Genomic DNA, 19,257 nt, shown 5'->3' with positions numbered 1-19,257 from the left:
ACCATTCCCTTCTATATGTGCTACCAAGGTCATTTCATCCACTCTCAGAGGCTCACCACCCTAGCACAAATCTTTGACTTCAAGTTCTCTCACACAGACTACTTGTAGTTGCATATTTCTAAGTTACTGTTGAACATTTTCACCTAATTTTTGGTGAACATTTACAAATCACAAATTCTCAAATATGCCTAAAACTCAACATGCCAAGAATCAATACCTTACTCCCTGCCTGGCAACCCCTCCTCTACATTACCACCACCACAAAAACCGCCTGTTTCTCTTCTGACCCTCCCAATCATTTGTTTGTTTGTTTGTTTGTTTGTTTTTGACACATGGAAACATTTTTATTTTCATGAATAAATGCCATTCTAATATACAAATTAAGGAATTTGCACAAGCAAGCTTTCATATAACACTGAGCCATACAAAATTGTTTTGTATAATTAAATGGCCATATTTCAGACAGCCAGATAAGACTAGAAAGAGTGCAGGGGCCATCTTTTCAGTACAGTTTGTGTGTTCGTGTGTCACAAGCATCCCAATGTCTGCTTTTTCTTTGTTCAAATTCAGGTCTTTCTGTGAAAAATGCGCGTGCGTGTGTGTGTGCGTGTGTGCGTGTGTGTGTGTGGTTTGTAGATTTTATTGATTGATGAAACTGAAGTATAGTTGACATAACATAGTATATTAGTTTCAGGTATACAACATAGTGGTTCCACATTTGTATACACCAGAATTGATCACCACAGTAAGTCTAGTTAATGTTTGTCATCATACAAAGCTGATACATTATTGATTGTATTCCCCACACTGTACCTTACATCCCCACTCATTTTATAACTGGAAGTTTATACCTACTGATCTTTACAATCTTCAACAACGGTGTCACCAATGACTTAGTCATCCAAATCAGAAACTTGCAGTCACCCTAGACTATTTCCACAGTCTGTAACCAAGCCCTATTTTATTTGCTAAAAGTCTTCCTTATCCCTTCCTGATTCATTCCATTCCCGCTGCTGCCATTATAATTTTTGGTCCTCAGTATGTCTTACCTCGATGACTACATTGACCTAACTGGTCTCCCTTGATTCTAGTCTTTTCTCTTTTCATAAGTCCTATATTTGGTCCAGACTACTTCCTGTTCTCCAAGCACTTCGTGTACTTTCCAAATTTTTGATTGTGTGGAAAGGTGATTATGTAAAAATCCAGACTTATGGAACTTGTCCTTTGGCTTTACTATGCAATCACCAACCATATTCATCGTCTGCCAATTTTTCCATGTGACTAGTGCCTGGTCTTTAAGTCAGTCTCTTTTAAAGGGAAGAGCTCATATATTAATACAAGGTGAAATAATATTTATATACTCTTATCTTCCTCTCTCACGTCATAAGGACCACTTATTTTGTTGGCATCTACATCTTCCCTAATTTGAACACACTTTCATTCCATCAAATAAAGGCTAACAGTTTGTGAACATATGTATTGAAGCTGAAAGGGAAACAGGCAGGAAGAAGAAGGAAGACATGCATGTGAGAAGAAACAGAGGGAAAACACTCTTGTACCCACCATCCACAGTTATTACTAAGACAGGTGTACAGGAAAGATAGAAAATTGTAGGTGTTTATAATCTTCACCCAACCCCACAGAGAAAAATCTGTCTTTGGTCATTTAGCACTTCTTCCTCCACTGCCCTTCTAAAGAAAATCGAATCTTTCAATTAAGTCCTGGGAATTAACTGTGCAGAGTGTGGTACTAACTACAAATCATGTAAAAACAAGGTATTATTTGGTGTAACTCACATCAGGAAAGAGCAGGAAGGTTCTTTGCAGATAGAGAAAGAAAAAACGTGAGGAAAGAGGATGGGATCATAGAATCAATCCCTCCACACAGCAATGGTTCCGGGAGTTTCTGGAGTTGGGAGTTAAGGATCAGAAGTTTGAATGAGCCTTGGGAAAACTGCAGGGTCTTGGAGATATTGTGAGTTCAAGAGGAGCGAAGAGAATTTTAAGAAGTGTTTCTGTGAGTAACAAACGATCTTTGTTGACATCCTTGGAAAAACTCCAAAAAGGTTTTGGATGCTGTACTGTTTCTGGGACTCTACACAGAGACTGGGCAGTGAGCTGACCCTGGTTATATCCTGGTTGCAAATGTAATTCTTTCAGGCATGTAAACACTGGTATTTAATATTAATCCTGAAATTTTAGGGGTTCAGGAACTTAATTTTAGAAAAGTTGCCCCACACCCCAATATTATTTTGGCTCTCCTTCCCCTTCTAAACTATCCCTTCATTGTATGTAGTCTTCCTTATCTTATGCTTCAATTCTAGACACTCAACTTTATCACTTAAATGCCATCTTTTCTCATGGCTTCAAATGTCACCTCTACCTGATCATCCCAAAATTCCTCTCTGTACCTCTCACTACATTTCCACTCAGACGCTCTGTTTGTCCTCTTATCTAACATCTCCAGGCCAAATCCACCACCTTCCCCGCCCCCAGTCTTCCTCATACTCCGTATCTTTTCGTGGGTCAATTCCTCAAAGGTATATAGTTAAGTGATCTTAAACTCATCCCTTTTACCTACCTCTAATTTCTCATCCATTGCCAAAATCCCCTTTTCTTCCCTGAAAATCTCTATTTCGTTGTCTTTTCTCTATACCCACAGCCTAATCTGGACTCCTATTTATTTTCAGGACTAATGAAATCACACCATTCATTCACAAAACTAAGAGCTGTCTGCTAACCTCCTAACTCTACATTTTGCCTCCAATCTTCCAATCTATCCTACAAATACCAAAAACTACAATTAACTCAGGGCTATTTTCAGAACGTCTTCCTCTACTAGACTACATTCTCACTGTCCACTGGATCAAGTTCAATCAGCTCTCTCTGACACTCAATACCCTCTATGCCTATCCACCCTCTTCCTAAGGCATACTCTTTTTTTTTTTTTTTTTTAAATTTTTTTTTTTTCAACGTTTATTTATTTTTTGCGACAGAGAGAGACAGAGCATGAACGGGGGAGGGGCAGAGAGAGAGGGAGACACAGAATCAGAAACAGGCTCCAGGCTCTGAGCCATCAGCCCAGAGCCTGACGCGGGGCTCGAACTCGCGGACGGCAAGATCGTGACCTGGCTGAAGTCGGACGCTTAACCGACTGCGCCACCCAGGCGCCCCTAAGGCATACTCTTTAATCCTACAAGTCTGGGTTTCTCTTTCACATGGCATGTTTATGTCACTTTTTAAAAACTCGTGTTCATTTCTTCCTGCTTGAATGGAGGGCCTCCCCTCCCCACCCACTTCTAAAATCATCCCAAAACATTTTAAGGATAGCTCCCACCTTCTCAGGTGAAGACTTGCATGGCAAATATCAATCAATGATAGATCTTAAAATGTGGTCCCTGGACCTCTGAGGCTTTTTGGAGGGGGTACAGGGGAAAACTATTTTCATAATAATATTAAAATATTATCCACCTTGCTCCTTGGGCTGACTTCTATAACGATGGTGCAAAGCACTGGTAGATAAACCTGGCATCTTAGTGCAAATCATGGCAATGGCACAAAATGGTACTAGTAGACATTGTATTCTCTCCTGCCACACTCTTGCAGTTTAAAACAAAACAAGGGAGTAAAAAAAAAAAAAAAAAAAGAAAAAGAAAAAGAAAGTTAGAAAAAGGGGGGGGGGAATAAAGCCAGTTTCACTTAAGAACGCCCCCAATGAAGAATAATAATTTCATTGAATCATGGCCTTTGAGTATATCGTTTTAATATTCTGTGTGATGAAATGGGAAGTATATACAACACACGTCTGCTACAAAGTATAATAGTTGTCTGGTGGAAATACCCTTGGATGATGATTTGAATTGTGAGCTAAACTACATGCTTTTTCCATGGACCATCATTTGTACTTGAAAAAAAAAAAAAACCCTGAAAAACTATGGTTATCTCAACTCGGGTATTTGGCAGGCGTTTTCTCAAAAATGAAAAGTGAGTTTGTCACATCGAGAGAAGAAGCTTGTATTTGTTGCCAACAACAGAATTTGAACTTTCAAATGAAAATCAGAATTTTGGAAAATTTTTATCTGCCACTATGAATTTGGTAGCCTCCCAATACTTAGACTTTTTAAATGAGATCAGTGGTGATACTAATGTGACGTTTTTTAATATTACTAATAAATGTACCAACATTTGGAAGACCTACATAACTCAGCGACCCAAACGGCCAAATGACCAAGGCATGATGTTACATAATTAGGCATGTGCAAAAGATTCAAAGCGCAAGAAAGACCAATGGACTTGAATGTAACTATGTATAGAAAGTTTGTTGATATGGTTTCAGATTCTACATTTAACTAACCTTTAAGAAACTACCTCTTGGTGTATTTTGGTGTAATGTTCAAGAAGAATATCCACAATTATGTGAAAAGGCTACTAAAGTGTTTCTACCTTTTCCTACTACGTTATTAACTCTGAGAGGCCAGGGTTTTTTGTTTTTTGTTTTTTGGTTTTTTTCATGTGCTTCTACCAAAACAACATTTCACAACAGACTGAAAACAGAGCCAGCCCTGAGAATCCGGCTAAATACCATCATGCCAGACACCAGAAAGATCTGCAAAAATGTACACCCGGGACACTGTTCCCTCTAGGATTGTTTTCATTTTGGCAATGTAGTTATTTTTCATACAAAAAACACATTATGTTGACATAAAATATTATTGTTGCTATTAAATGAATTAATAAATATTTTTAATGTCGCAGTCTGAAGTTCCAATCTGGCAAATATCAATAGATAGAAGCCCACAGGAAATAAAAGTTCATTCAAGTCCTCAATAATTTATGAGATCTACAAGTTTGAGAGCAGCTGTTTTACACCATTAATACCAGCACTTTTTTGTTTTCACATAATGTCTTGTTTTACTAGCTCATTATTTTCTATTTTTAAGTCCTATTTTCTCAAACACAGACACACCACTAGACACCATACTTGAAGGTCCCGGAAGGCAGGGACTGGGACATTTGGGTACTGAGGAGGTATTTAGTAAGTACTGAATTCACATATCAAGGAGCATATGTACAAAGTTCTTATAAGATATTGAATTTTAATATCAATGCAATGCATAAATATGTCCTCATGACAGTTCATTGCATTTAGGGAAGAAAGAAGTTACCACCACTGAATTAGTTTTTATAAAAAGAAACCTGATGCACGGGTATAACTCAGCAGCAGAAATTTAACTGAAGCCCAGGTGTCTAAGCTTTATTTTAGTCCTCTTCCCTCTAGAAGCCACCACATGCATCCCATGTGTCTTCTTAAATTATACAAAGCTCCAAAATAGAGAAAACATAAAAATACCACAAACTCTAAAGAAAACAATTAACCAACAGAAAACTCTAAGAGAGCTTAAGTGGCTGCGCTTGATTTTGTTACTATCTGCTTGCTCTTCCGTGATACCATTTCTTGTTCACATTCCAAACACACTTCTCCCTTTCTTAATTTACTAAAGACTCAAAGATTTTAGATAAAGGTATAGAATTAAGCTATCTCTAATTTTATGAGTTCTCAGAGAGTTTCAAACAAAAACAAATTGAAGTTCCTTTAAGCGTCAGTTAATTTTCTCCTGCTTCAAAGTCTCATAATCTGAATCACATTCAAGAGATGCTAAAGTTTAACTGATCACTTCCCAGGGGTCATTTTTTCAAAAAGCAATTAAATGGCTACTATGTGCCAGACAATGTTGGAGTGCTGGACCATGCAAAGTTGAACAAAATTGCACCCTTGATCTAATGAACACAGAGATGAACCAGAAGAAACAGAGAGAGAGCGAGAGCGAGAGCGAGAGCGAGAGAGAGAGAGAGAGAGAAAGAGAGAACATTATCATAAAATACACTAATCCTAATGGGGTAAATGTATGTCACTATTGTGGAAGCACAGGTGAGGGACACCCAGCTCAACCCAAAAGAGATGGGATTCAGTGATGGAAATAATCCTCAGGCTGAGTCTTGAAGGATGAGCCAGGAGACCTTTTCAGCATATGGACAAGTTGGAATGAGAGGAGATTTTGGAGGGAAAAATGTGGTGGAAAGAGAGAAGACAGCTATTCTTGGAAAATTTTGTATCACATTGAAGAGCCCACATCTTATCCTGTAATGCAGCAGGAGCCACTGAGGGGATTCAACCAGGGAAGCTGCATGTTCGTTTTTGGGTTTTAGGGGGATCATCATGGAAGATACTGATAGAGAAGAGAGACAAAAGGGGAACAGGACCGGAGACAGGTAGACGATCTAGAGCAGGGATCAGCAAAACTTCTTCCACAAAGAGAGAGTAGACATAAAGTAAGAGGTTTTGGAAGCTGTATGGTCTCTGTCACAATCAACTTTGCTGTTGCAGTGTATCAGCAGTCATGTAAACAAGTGAACAGAGCTGTGCCCCAATAAAACTTCATTTGCTTAAGAACAGCAATGGGTTTGGCCCTCGAGCCTTAGTTTGCCAACCTGCAGTCTAGAACAGCACTGTCCTAAAAAGCTTTCTGCAGTAACGAACATGGTTTATGGATGTGCTACCCAATTCAGTAGACACTAGCCACATGGGGCTGTGAAGCATTTGAAATGTTACAAGTTAGACTGAGAACTGAATTTTTAACTTAATTTAAATGTTAAAATAGTTACATGTGGCTTGTGGTTACCCTACTGGGTAGTACAGGGTTAGAGTACTGGTACAGTAGCTTAGGCAAGAGATGATGATCGAGGGCACTGACGGTAGAGATGGAGAGTCAGTGACCAAGGCAAGAAATATTTAGGAGGTTTTCTGGTAAGACCTGGTGATGGACCAAATGTGGGTAAGGAGAACAGTCAAAGGTGATTCCCACATATCGAGCGGGAGTGACCAAGAATGGCTGGGCCACATGCTGAACGAGAGGATATGAGACTACAGAGGGAAATATGTTGCATTCTATTTTAGACATGTTGAATTTGATGTGCCACCTGGGAGGAGAAAACACTTGACTAAGACACAAAGAAGTGCGTAGTATTAAATATGTTCTTTTTAAGGAGAAAACAACTGTAGTACAGGGATGTTAAATAACTTACCCAAGGTCAGGGCAGGTAAGTGGCAAGGTTGAATTGCAACTTGAGTGTATCTGATTTTAAAACTCACACATTGCTCATTATGCCGAAATGAGCAAACAGGTAATCGCTGCTGCCTTGAAAATAGAACTCACCCCAGGGAGAAGCACTGGGCCACCCCAGAGGAAGATCAGTGGGCCCAGAAGAGAGCCTCAGGGAACACCAGCATGTACGGAACTGTCTCTTACTAAGGAGAGTGAGAGAGGATGGTCAGAGAAATACAAGGACCAGATGAGTGCAGTGTCATGAAAGCAAAGGGAGTTGGGCCTTAGAAGGAGGTGAGGAATAGCATCGAGTCCACAGAGAGACACAAGACAGGCACCAAGGGTGTTCACTAGATTTTGCAACTAGAAGTCACTGGTGCCTCTAATGAAGCGGTTCCAGCAGAATGACAGAGGAGGAAGCCTAACTTTAATGAGTTAAAGAGCAAAAAAGATACAAAAAAGTAGAGAAAGTAAGCACAGACTATGCACTTCCAGTTTAGCATACTGAATATGTACGTCATTTAGAACTTATTGAACATATACCAAACGGCAAGCATGAAATCTCATTGAATCTCACAACAAACTGTGAGGCCTATAGGCATCGTTATCCCTGTTTTATAGGTAAGAAACCAGGCTTAGAGAGATTAAATAGTCTTCCACTCATGTCCAATGGTAAGTGGGAGAGCTTGGGTCTGAATGTGGGTCTTTTGACTTCAAAGAACGTGCTCTTTGCTCTATACTTCCATGATTTCAGTCTTTGAGGATTGCAGAAGAATTATTATTTTAAAAAATTAAATGGCAGAGCCCAAGGAACTGATTATCTTCCTCAAAAAATAAGATTACATAGGGGTGCCTGGGTGGCTCAGTCGGTTAAGCGTCTAACTTTGGCTCAGGTCACGATCTCACGATTCATGGGTTGGAGCCCCGCGTCGGGCTCTGTGCTCTCAGCTCAGAGCCTGGCGCCTGCTTCAGATTCTGTGTGTGTGTCTCTCTCTCTCTGCCCCTCTCCTGCTCATGTTCCCTCTCTCTCTCAAAAATAAGTAAATGTTAAAAAAAGATTACACCATCCGCAACAGTGGCATACAAAATAAGATAGTGTATAAGCACTTGGGAAAGAAAAGGTTAAGCAGCAGATCTATAACCCATTCTTTCCTGTTTTGCGGGTGGAAGGACCACTCCTCCCCCTTCCCCCACCACCTTTGGCAAGAAAAAAAGATCAGGCTAATTGCTTGGTAAGCATACTAATGACAGGCCTCCCGATAAATAGACTAATGGTATGTGTTGCTGGAGAGTCTCATCCACGAATGCTTTTAGGACTTAACCTACTCTAGGATTGCTTATGGCAAACAAACCTAGGATGTACATACAGATTTATGGGGCCTGACCCTCTGGGGAATGTTACATAAGTTATGTAATTATCTGAGTATTATATGGAGATGTGTCATAACCAAGAAAGGTCCTTCTATGTCCGCAATATGAACTATGCATATTGTTTATGGCCCTCATAGATAACTTCCAGAGTGTGCCCAATGCAAAAAGGACCCAGGGAGCCATTTTGATGTATCAGGATCCTTGAGATTATTAGTAAGGTTTAATACCGGATATATTCTCTAACTCACGTGAGTCTGATCTGACAGTTTCAATTCTCTGGGTTATCTCTATACTACGTCACAAAAGGCTACATGCAGTCATGGGAGCCTCCCCTGGCTTGGGACTTTGACCTAAGATTTTAAAGATAGGTAAATTTTTCAAAGATGGAGGGTAAATGGATGATGTGAATAAAGAAAGAAACGTCAGAATAACCCAGAGGTGCATGAGACAGTAAGTGTTCAAACCTGACTCTAATGAGTAGTAAGAAATAAGGCTGGAGACACAGGGAGCATGCTGCAATGAATGTCAAAGAGAAGAGTCTAAACAGGATTCAGTTTTTGGAAGAAAATAAGGTATAGAAAATGGAACACAGGGAACACTACGTCGGCAGCACTGTGAGGAAAGGATTGAAGAGAGGGTGAATCTGGAACAAGGGAAGTCAGTTGGAAGGCTATGGCAGTAAGTGAACCATGGACATCCCGAAGGTCCCCAACTAGGACCATGGATATGGAGTGAAAGGAACAGCCAACACTGCACAGAAAAAAAACATCAGTAGACCTCATTAAATGACAGGATAAGGGTAATAAAGCCTCATTACAAATCCATTGGCAAATATGAGTAACTACCTCCCTCCATGAGGTGGAGCTTAATTCCCTCTCTCCCTTGAGAGTGGGCTACATTTTGTACCTTGCTCTTAAAGAACAGAGTAAGGAAAAGAAAAAACTTCACAGTGGAGAAACCTGGCAAATACCACCTCAACCATGTGATGAAAGTTCAAATCCCCACTGATGTCATGTGGACGCATGTACCTCCTGATACGATGTGATGACAAGAGCACTCTGCCTCCATGGAATTCCTCCCCAAACCCCATAACCTCCATCTAGTCATAAGAAAAACAGACAAATCCAGACTGGGGGACTCTTTATAGAATAACTGGACAGTACTTCTTAACACTGTCAAAGTCAGAAAAACAGGGAAAGACTCAGAACTGTTACAGACTACAGGAGACCAGGAAGACATGACAACTAAATGCAGTGTGGCAGTCTGGATTGAATCCTAGAACAAAAAAGAAAACACTGATGGAAAAACTGGTGTAATCCGACAAAGTCTGTAGGTCACTTAAGAGTGATGTATCAATATCGGTTTCTCAGTTTTGACAAATGTCCCAGGGTAATAGAAGACATCAGCAATAGGAAAAACTAGGTGAGGAGGATATAAGAGTTCCTGTGCTATCTTTGCAACTTTTCTGTAAATCTAAAATTAGAACACTGTTTTTCTTAAATGAGGAACTCAGGTAATGTCAATATCAGAATTTGGGAACAGGAGTAAGTTGGTGTCAAGAATATGAACAGGAAAGGCACCTGGGTGACTTAGTCGGTTAAGCATCTGACTCTTGATTTGGGCTCAGGTCATAATCTCATGGTTCTCGAGTTTGAACCCTGCGTTGAGCCCTACATAGGGCTCCCCACTGACAGTTTGGACTTGCTTGGGATTCTCTCTTTCTCCCTCCCTCCCCCACGCTCTCTCTGCCACTCCCCTGCTCGCACGCATGCACACAAGTGCTCACACATGCTCTCTCTCAAAGTAAATAAACTTAAAAAAAAAAAAAAAAGAATATGAACAGGACCCAAGATGAACCCAAGTATAATAAAGCATCATCACCTTTCTGAGAGAGCTCTGTTCAAACGCTAGGACCACCACTTTCTAGCTAGGGGATCTTGGACAAGTTTCTCCAACCCCTCCAACGTTTACTTTCCTCACTTGCACAATGGTGGTAACAGTTCATATCACATATTCTCATTTTTATTTAGTAGCTTTAGGATCTTGGAAAAAAATTTTCCCAAACTAAAGGTAAACCGCATAAGTGTAAAATAATGATATCAGTAACTTACCGCTGATTCACAAAGGGGCTGGAAAGTTCTGCAAGCAGGCGAAAATTCCCAATGTATGCCAGTACTCCATCCTTCTGGATGATAAACATAAAACATGATGTCAGGGAGGCCATTCTTATCAAAATTTCCAAATATTAAAGGAACATTCAATAACTTCTCAGCATAAAATAACAATCAATGTCAAAACAGACCAAGTCTCCTAATTTTCTTCATGAGAAATTAGAAATGTCACTAGAATTCTACATTATTTTTAAAAGATAGCATATTGTATACACTTATGTTCATTTATAAAAACAGATTTTAAGCTGTTGTCTCATGTTGAATTAATGAATTCTGCAAATAGCCATCAGTAACGGCATCCTCAAATTGCTGTAGAAATAATTACCAAAGTAGTGTGAATTTCAGCACTTGAGGAATTTTAGAGCAATTAAATACCTAATAGAAACTCATTCTTATATCTATTAATGAAAGCACCTTAAAATCTCAAAAGTGTACTTCATATCCTAATTAACAACATGTGAGCCTGTGAGCCGATGCTTATCTGCCAAATGTAACAACACATGCTAAAACTGATCTATCACATTTGACCTGAAAAAATATTTGTCAATCGGAAGATCCTACAGCTAAAACCCATACTTTCAGGACCTTTCTGAATTTAGAAACATAATACCTGGTACACTGTATGAGTTTAATAATAGGAAAAGTAGAGCAGAGTTAATAAGCATTAGAAAGAACACCAAACGTATACATTCCAAAAATTCATGTAATTTAAAAACTGTTACTAGGTAAATAGAGTCATTCCACCACTTCCAGTTAAATCAGAATTATGATTGTACATAAAAAGAAATAATCCTACCTGCCCCAAAACATTAGGTATACATGGAACTTCAGTCCTAAAAGCTATATACATGCTGCCTTCCAAATGGGAATATAAAGCAAAAACAAAAAACAAAAAAACCCTTTTTATTTGAAGGGTTTTCAGTTCTTCTCCACGGAAATTATTTTAGAGATTAAAAATTCAGAGCTGGTTTCAAGAATTAGCTTTTCCAGACTAATCTAGAACTTTTTATAATCTCAAACTCACTGGCCTTAGGGAAACTGAAACGTGTGATGAGGAGAAACGGAAGGAGGAGGGACAAAGGGGCAAAGGCAGTGGGCAAGGTGAGTACTCTGCACAGGGGGTGACTGGCTTTACCTCAAGTCAAGAGAGGCATAGCCATACCAGTCCAAGCACACATGACAACATTGGAGAAATAACTATGTACATGTGTCACGACTTTATCATGGAAATATGAAGAGTCGGTGTTTATTTGAAATTATATATTTTTCTGTATTATTTACTTTTCTGTTACAATAAAAGCTTTTATTTAAACAAACAAGATTAGTTAATAGTGGTAATTAGTCGTAATTAAAAATAGGACTAATTTGGGGCGCCTGGGTGGCGCAGTCGGTTAAGCGTCCGACTTCAGCCAGGTCACGATCTCGCGGTCCGTGAGTTCGAGCCCCGTGTCGGGCTCTGGGCTGATGGCTCAGAGCCTGGAGCCTGTTTCCGATTCTGTGTCTCCCTCTCTCTCTGCCCCTCCCCCGTTCATGCTCTGTCTCTCTCTGTCCCAAAAATAAATAAACGTTGAAAAAAAAAAATTAAAAAAAAAATAGGACTAATTTAACAAATAAAATGCGTGAAACTGTAATATTTTTAGGTTTCCTTTTGCCCTTTTAACTTTCTTTTGGATATTTAAATTTAGGAGGCTACATTATTATATATTTTTCACAGACATAAATCTGAGACTTTGTAAAAGGAGAATGTAAATACAATGGGACTAATTAAATAGTTGTTACCTATATTTAATAAAAAATAATAGTGACATCTTCTTATCCACAATACAGATTTTTCTTTTTCTTTTTCCAGTATTACTTCTCTGAACTGCCTACAGCCTTTGGTGTGTGTGTGTGCGTGTGTGTGTGCGTGTACACAAGCAAGTACACACACACACACATATACACGCACACACACATATTTTTTTTTCAAGAATGAAATACAGTCCAACATAAAATTACTTTGACTTGTAGCTCTGCTCTTAGGAATCCACATTACAGTATCACTCCAATAGGATGACCTCAACCTAAATATTTTCTTAACAAAGGTGTGAGCATAAAATACTTGAGACTTTTACTAGCAACAGCAGGCTTTTTGGAGTTACAAGAATTAAGTTCCCAGCTCTCTGAAAAGGTCCATCCACTTTGTATCTATAGGCTTGTTTTGATAGACCAGCTATTTGTCTCTAAGGTCTTTTGCATGTACAAATTCATCATATAAACTATCCACTTCTAAAATAGCCATCCTTTTTCAATACTGCAAAGCATACAAAATGGATTCCAAATAAGTTACAGTTCTAGTGAAGAAAATCCTGTTCAATGTGGCTACCATTTTCTGGTAATGCTTTTGAGTTCAGAAGCAGTCTTATTTCCCCAAATGAGCCATTCTTCCATTGTATGCTTGTCACAACCCTCAGACTACATTAACTAACAGAGGTGCTAATAGTTCATCCTTTTGTAGATGCTTACGGGTTCCTCAGCAGTCATCAGTTTTAAAGAAACAGTACATGAATATCTGATTATTTAATGTAATACTTTTCTGTTTTCTCATCCTCGATTTATTTCCAAATTACAGAAGGACATTCTCTTTACCTCACACTCTACACATATGATTTTACGGCTGGCCAACTCATGCTGGCAATAATTGTAGCTATCTTATAGGCACAGGTCTATGGAAGCCATCTCCCTCCATTTCTGTGAAGTCAAAACTGTCATTGGTTCTTCAGGTTTTGAGGAAGCTAAAGGTGAGAAAGAACTTTCATTATGAGAGCCTCAACATCAGAGGTAAGCAAATCTCTTCTCTTTGTGGCACTTTTCTATGTGAGGTGTAGAAGGTGTTTCACAGGTAGTATCTTTCATTTTCTTTGGTGAGAAGTGTATAGACCGAATGGAATTTGCCACGTTTACATTTGCACTGCCTGCCAAATGTGCAGATGTATTGAGCAAAATCTAATTTGTCTTTGAACAACACATCAACAATTGTTATTTCATGTGGTTTCTTTATAATCTTCATAGGAGTCAAAAATTCAACTTGAAACTCCATTTTTCAAATCCCAGGAGCTAAGAGCTAGGGAAACATGTTTTTATTGCTGTCATTCCATGCAACATCTGCTAGAGGAAAGAAAGCATGATTATTGGGAATATCCAACAGAATAAGCTCTCTCTACTGTGAGAAACCAACACATCTGTTATTAGAATTTACCCCTTTTTCGCCGACAGGATGTTTTCGTTGCAACCTCTGAATCGGGAAATGTAACTTTACTCGGTTTCATAGAACAGTCAAGGGAACAATAAAATGTGTATATCCATGTGGTATGTCCAAGTTTTATGCCTGCTATTATTTCAACTGAGCGTCAGTGTCTTTTTGGAAGATGAAAAAAGTACAGCTCCATTTAGATGTACTTGTCTGTCTCATTTCAGACTTGTGAGACGCAGTCTCTTTAGGCGCTTTTCCATCCCCATCTCTAGCAGGCTTGTATTAGATTGCTGGGGGTGCCATAACAAAGTACCACAGTATGGGTGGCTTAAACAACAGAAACGTATTGTCTTAACAGTTCTGGAGGCTAGAAGTCTGAGATCAAGGTGTTGGCAGGCCCATGCTCCTTCTGGAGGTTCTAGGGAAGGATCTGCTCCAGGCCTCTCTCCTAGTTTCTTGCAGTTCCTTGGCTTCTAGGCATCCCAACTCCAATCTTCACATGGCATTTTCCCTACGTGCATGTATGTGTCCAAACTTCCCCTTTTTATAAGGATACCAGTCATGTTGGATTAAAGGACCCATCCTATTCACCTATGACCTCATGTTCACTTAACCAAAAACATCTGTAATGACCCTATTTGCAAATAAAGTCACATTCAGTGGTACTAGGGCTCAGATCCTCAACATAAGAATTTGGGGGTAGGATACAATTCAATCCGTAACAATGCCCAATCCTAAATTCTTTTCTGCATATTGTACAGTCTAGTCTCTTTTGGTTATCTAATACCCTAACCCATGTGTCTTTCCATCCACCCATAATAACATCATTATATACTAAAGTATATAATAATATATATTATACATATTTCCATATATAATAACTATAACCTTCTTAATGGTGAACTTTGGGGGCATTCTGGTGTTGGTATCCTAGTGTTCTCATTCTCATCTGATCTTCCAAAGGGCAAAGACGACTGTTAATGCTCATGATTACAACACACTTCCATGGTATCATTCAGTGTAATGCGACAATAAATGATCCATTATTATGAACTGCAAATCGTGGGTGCCACAATTTTTTTGCATCAAAGGGAAAGACTTCACAGGATACAGGATTTTCAGTAGTAAAACAGTAAAACCAGGATGGACTTGGGCAGGCCACTCCCTTCTTTATTATGAATTTTATTATAATGAATCCCAAATGGTAGGTAAACTTTTTCATTTTAATACATAATTAAAATCACATTCCTAGCTCTGAGAAAGAGGAATGAATAAAGAGTAAATGTCTGACCTCTCTAACTCATCCAGCACAAAGAAGCACTTTCAAGTAATAGGAAGCAAATTGCCTTTCATATTCCAAGTTCCTGGATGTTTTATGGACTTATTTTTTAGTTTTGGTGATTTATTTAAAGTTTAGGTGAGTGTTTGCAAAGGAAGTGACTGGGATATTTCAGTTAAGAAAAGGTCAGAAAAATAATTAATTGTGTTTAGTTGGAGACCATCCTGGTAAAATTAAAAAGCTGAAATGTTCTGCTTTCCTCTTCTCCCATATTTAAATTCTTCAGTGACTAGGGGAAGGGAGAAGAGCTTTGAAAATAGTGCACAACTAGAACATGACCCTTGGGGAGGCAACAAATGCAAAGAAAAGAGTTACTTTAGTGAGATTCTTACTTGAACCAGACAGAAAAATTTCAGAAATAGTCGATTAGTATAATCCTCTATCATAATAACTTCATGTACTTAACACTCACTTTTGTTTTTAAAGATAAATTTTCCCATCTATAACATTGCCTTTCTCCCTCAGTTAAAGGTAGCTCTTTTTCCAATCTACTTTTCCTAACAATCTTCTTTTGTTTAGTTTTTTTTTTTAAATGTGTGGCATTCTAGGTAACTATACCCAATGTTTAGAGAATATGACATACCAAATTGCTATAAAATATGAGTTAATATATTCCTAAGGTCAGCCAAAGCCTTGCTAAATTATTTACTATATCTTTCAAATAAATCATTTTATCCAAATATGAAATGCAATACTGAAATTTTTTAAGTTTTTGTTTGTGATTTCTAAAATATTTTTAAGCAGACAGTCCAAAGTCATGCAAAATATTGAAATAGTAGCAATCGCCTTACTCTTAAATTTTAAGAAACAATTGTAAACAGTTCTCTCTAGTGAATTTTATTTTTATTTATTTATTTATTTATTTTTCAACGTTTATTTATTTTTGGGACAGAGAGAGACAGAGCATGAACGGGGGAGGGGCAGAGAGAGAGGGAGACACAGAATCGGAAACAGGCTCCAGGCTCTGAGCCATCAGCCCAGAGCCTGATGCGGGGCTCGAAGTCACGGACCGCGAGATCGTGACCTGGCTGAAGTCGGACGCTTAACCGACTGCGCCACCCAGGCGCCCCTCTCTAGTGAATTTTAAAAATACAAACTTATTAACTATACTATGTCTAAGACTTTTTTGAGAGTTTAGAAGATTTCTTCGAACTCCTTTCAAGTGGTTATAAAATTAAAAGTAACTATTAACCAAAGTGTCAAATTAGTATCAGATAAAACCGGACTCTATAATAGTCTCTAAATACTAAAAGTTACTAGTAAAAATAGTCAATTTGATATGTTGCTTTCATCTAAATTTAGCCAAAATGCAGTATCTCCACACTGAAAAAACCTCTTGAGTTTATAAAAGAAATGGGCATAGCATCCTGGCTTTTCTTCTAATTTCTCTTCCCTCTTCCCAAAGAAAATGGTTCTCTCATATCTAACACAGTCGTTCTCCAAGTGTGGTCCCCAGACTAGCAGCATCACCAACACCTGGAAATTTGCTAGATGTACATTTTCTTGGGCCCCATCACAGACTTACTGAATTAGTAACCGTGGAGGTCAGATGAGCAATATAGTTCTAATAGGCCCTCCAGGTGATTCCAATATTGACTAAAGTTAGAGAACTACCATCCTAGCTTACAGATGATCTAGGAATCTCTAAGCCCTCAGGAAACTAGTTCCATACTTCTCTGAAATTGTAATTAGTGAAGATTTACAAACCCCCCATCAGATCCTATAGCATTATCAAGGTAGACCAGCTGCATCCCTCTAGAAATATTTTCCTGACTCCTGAATCCTGAGCTAGGTCAGGTGTTTCAACAGATTTCTCTGCCTGTCTGTTAAAGTACTTACACCCTTGCAAATTATCTATATTCCTTGTGTCTCGTTTACTGTTGTATCCCTAAAGCCTAGTACAGTGCCTGGTGCATATTTCCTGAGTTGAACCTCGCCTACTCCTCAGTGTGAAGCAAGGAGAATCACCTCCAAAACCAATTCCTAAGAGTCCTGCAAACCTATATCTGAGTGGGTGAGCACTCTGATGAGAATGTAAGTGTTCCATTGTAAAAGAAAAGGAGAAAAATATCCAGATTTTAATTTTGTAAAGAGATCAGTAGAAAAGAATTAGAGGTCATGAGAAATGTGTTATGATAAAAAAAGTCTTGATATTTAATCTCCAAAACTTGATACATTTAGATTAGTGAAACAAGACAGAAAAAAGTGGGTTGGCAAGTAAGAGGTGGGGAAGATCACCTCACACCCATCACATTGGCTAATATCAAAGACAAAAAGTAAGTGCTGGCAAGGGTATGGAGAAAAGGGGACCCTCATGCACTGTCGGTGGGAATATAACCTGATGCCGCCACTGTGGAAAACAATAGAGGGTCCTCAAAAAATTAAGAATAAAACTATCATATGATACAGCAATTCCACTTCTCAGTATTTACCTGAAAAAAAAACAAGAACACCAATGCACCCCTATATTCATCACATTATTTACAACAGCTAAGCTGTGGAAGCAACTGAAGTGCCCATCAATAGATGAATGGATAAAGAAGATGTGGTATGTATATACAATGGAATATTAGCCATCAAAAAGAATGAAATCTTGCCATATTTGAGAACAAGGATGGACTGGACCTGGAGGGTTTTAGGCTACATTAAATAAGTCAGACAAAGAAGCAAATACCATATGATTTCACTTACATGTGGAATCTAAAAAAACAAATGAATAAACAAAAGGGAAAAGAAACAGATTCTAGATACAAAGAACAAACTAATGATTGGCAGAGGCGTGTTAGTTGGGGGGTGGTGTCAGAAGGCTAACAGAATGGAAAGGGAAGGGTGTTAAGAGGTACAAACTTCCAGTTATAAGTAGGTCATAAAGATATAATGTACAGCAAGGAGAATATAGTCAACAATATTGTAATAATTTTATATGGTGATAGATGGTACTAGACTTAACATGGAGATCACTTGGCAATGTATAAAAACATAAAATCATGATAATGTAAGCCTGAAACTAATAGGATATTGTTTAAGTATACTTCAATTGAAAAAAAAAAAAAAAGAGGTAGGAGAATTTGAGACCTGCATGACAGCTATGGATCAGAAGGAAAATGGCTAGAAGCTGGTTATGTATGAGCATGCCAGCAAACTAAGAAGCCCTTTCTTAACTGCATGACTTGTGACTATTACTGAACTTCTCTAACCCCATTTCCATATCTCTCTATAAATATGGTGAATTTTTTTTAAAGAGCTGCTATTAGGAGTGTATGGCTGCCCCTCCCACCATCCTCATCTTCCCCATTTTATGAAACAGTGGAATGACAAAATTAACTGAGAAATGGAAGTGTCTATGAACCACTATATCCTGCTGCTGATGGCAGAATTTCCATAAATATTTATTGGCCAGCTGACTGCTAGAATCTTTCAAACTCTTATTCTATTTGGGCAATTCATTATGATAATTAAGCAAGTAAGTCTGGGGAGGCAGGGATGTTAGGACAGGATCACAAGCCTGTGGCATGGAGGCCAGGATTTGAACCCTAGCACTCCTGGGTGACCTCTGGCCAAGCTGATCTAAATTTCAGTTTCTCAGGGCACCGAGATCTGGTTAAGCATCCGACATTAGCTCAGGTCATGATCTCATGGTTTGTGAGTTGGAGCCCCGTGTCGGCTCTGTGCTGACAGCTCAGAGCCTGGAGCCTGCTTCTGATTCTGTGTCTCCCTCTCTCTCTGCCCCTCCCCTGCTTGTGCTGTGTCTTCTTCTGTCTCTCAAAAATGAATAAACGTTAAAAAAAATTTTTTTTAATAAATAAATTTAAGTTTCTCCATTTGTAAAATGGGCATAATACCATCTTTTTTGACAGAACTGATGTGAGAACAAGATATGTACTAATAGCAACCAAGAAAAATATGAAAATAGAAAAGGCACTCAAAAAGTGGAAAAAAGGGGCATATCGGGGGCTCAGTCAGTTGAGCATTCGACTCTTGATTTCAGCTCAGGTTATGACCCCAGGGTTGTGGGATGAAGCCCGATGTTGCGCTCCATGCG

The 19,257-nt window shown here is 38.7% G+C and overlaps 1 protein-coding gene across 3 annotated transcripts in view; it reads right to left on the bottom strand.

Moving 5' to 3' along the window:
- The window catches only part of TLCD4 (TLC domain containing 4), a 71,693-nt gene that overhangs the window by 10,211 nt on the left and 42,225 nt on the right, over positions 1 to 19,257 (bottom strand). For all 3 annotated transcript variants that reach the window (XM_086717632.1, XM_086717634.1, XM_086717635.1), the window contains exon 6: positions 10,585 to 10,658. In XM_086717632.1, coding sequence (XP_086573758.1) covers positions 10,585 to 10,658 — 74 coding nt within the window. The remainder of the gene's footprint in view (positions 1 to 10,584; positions 10,659 to 19,257) is intronic.

The sequence above is a fragment of the Puma concolor genome, chromosome C1, assembly GCF_028749965.1.
Source record: "Puma concolor isolate L17-30 chromosome C1, mPumCon1.1.hap2, whole genome shotgun sequence".
Taxonomy (NCBI): domain Eukaryota; kingdom Metazoa; phylum Chordata; class Mammalia; order Carnivora; family Felidae; genus Puma; species Puma concolor.
The sequence above is the reverse complement of the archived record's forward strand: the minus strand, read 5'-3'. Positions and strand labels throughout refer to the sequence as shown.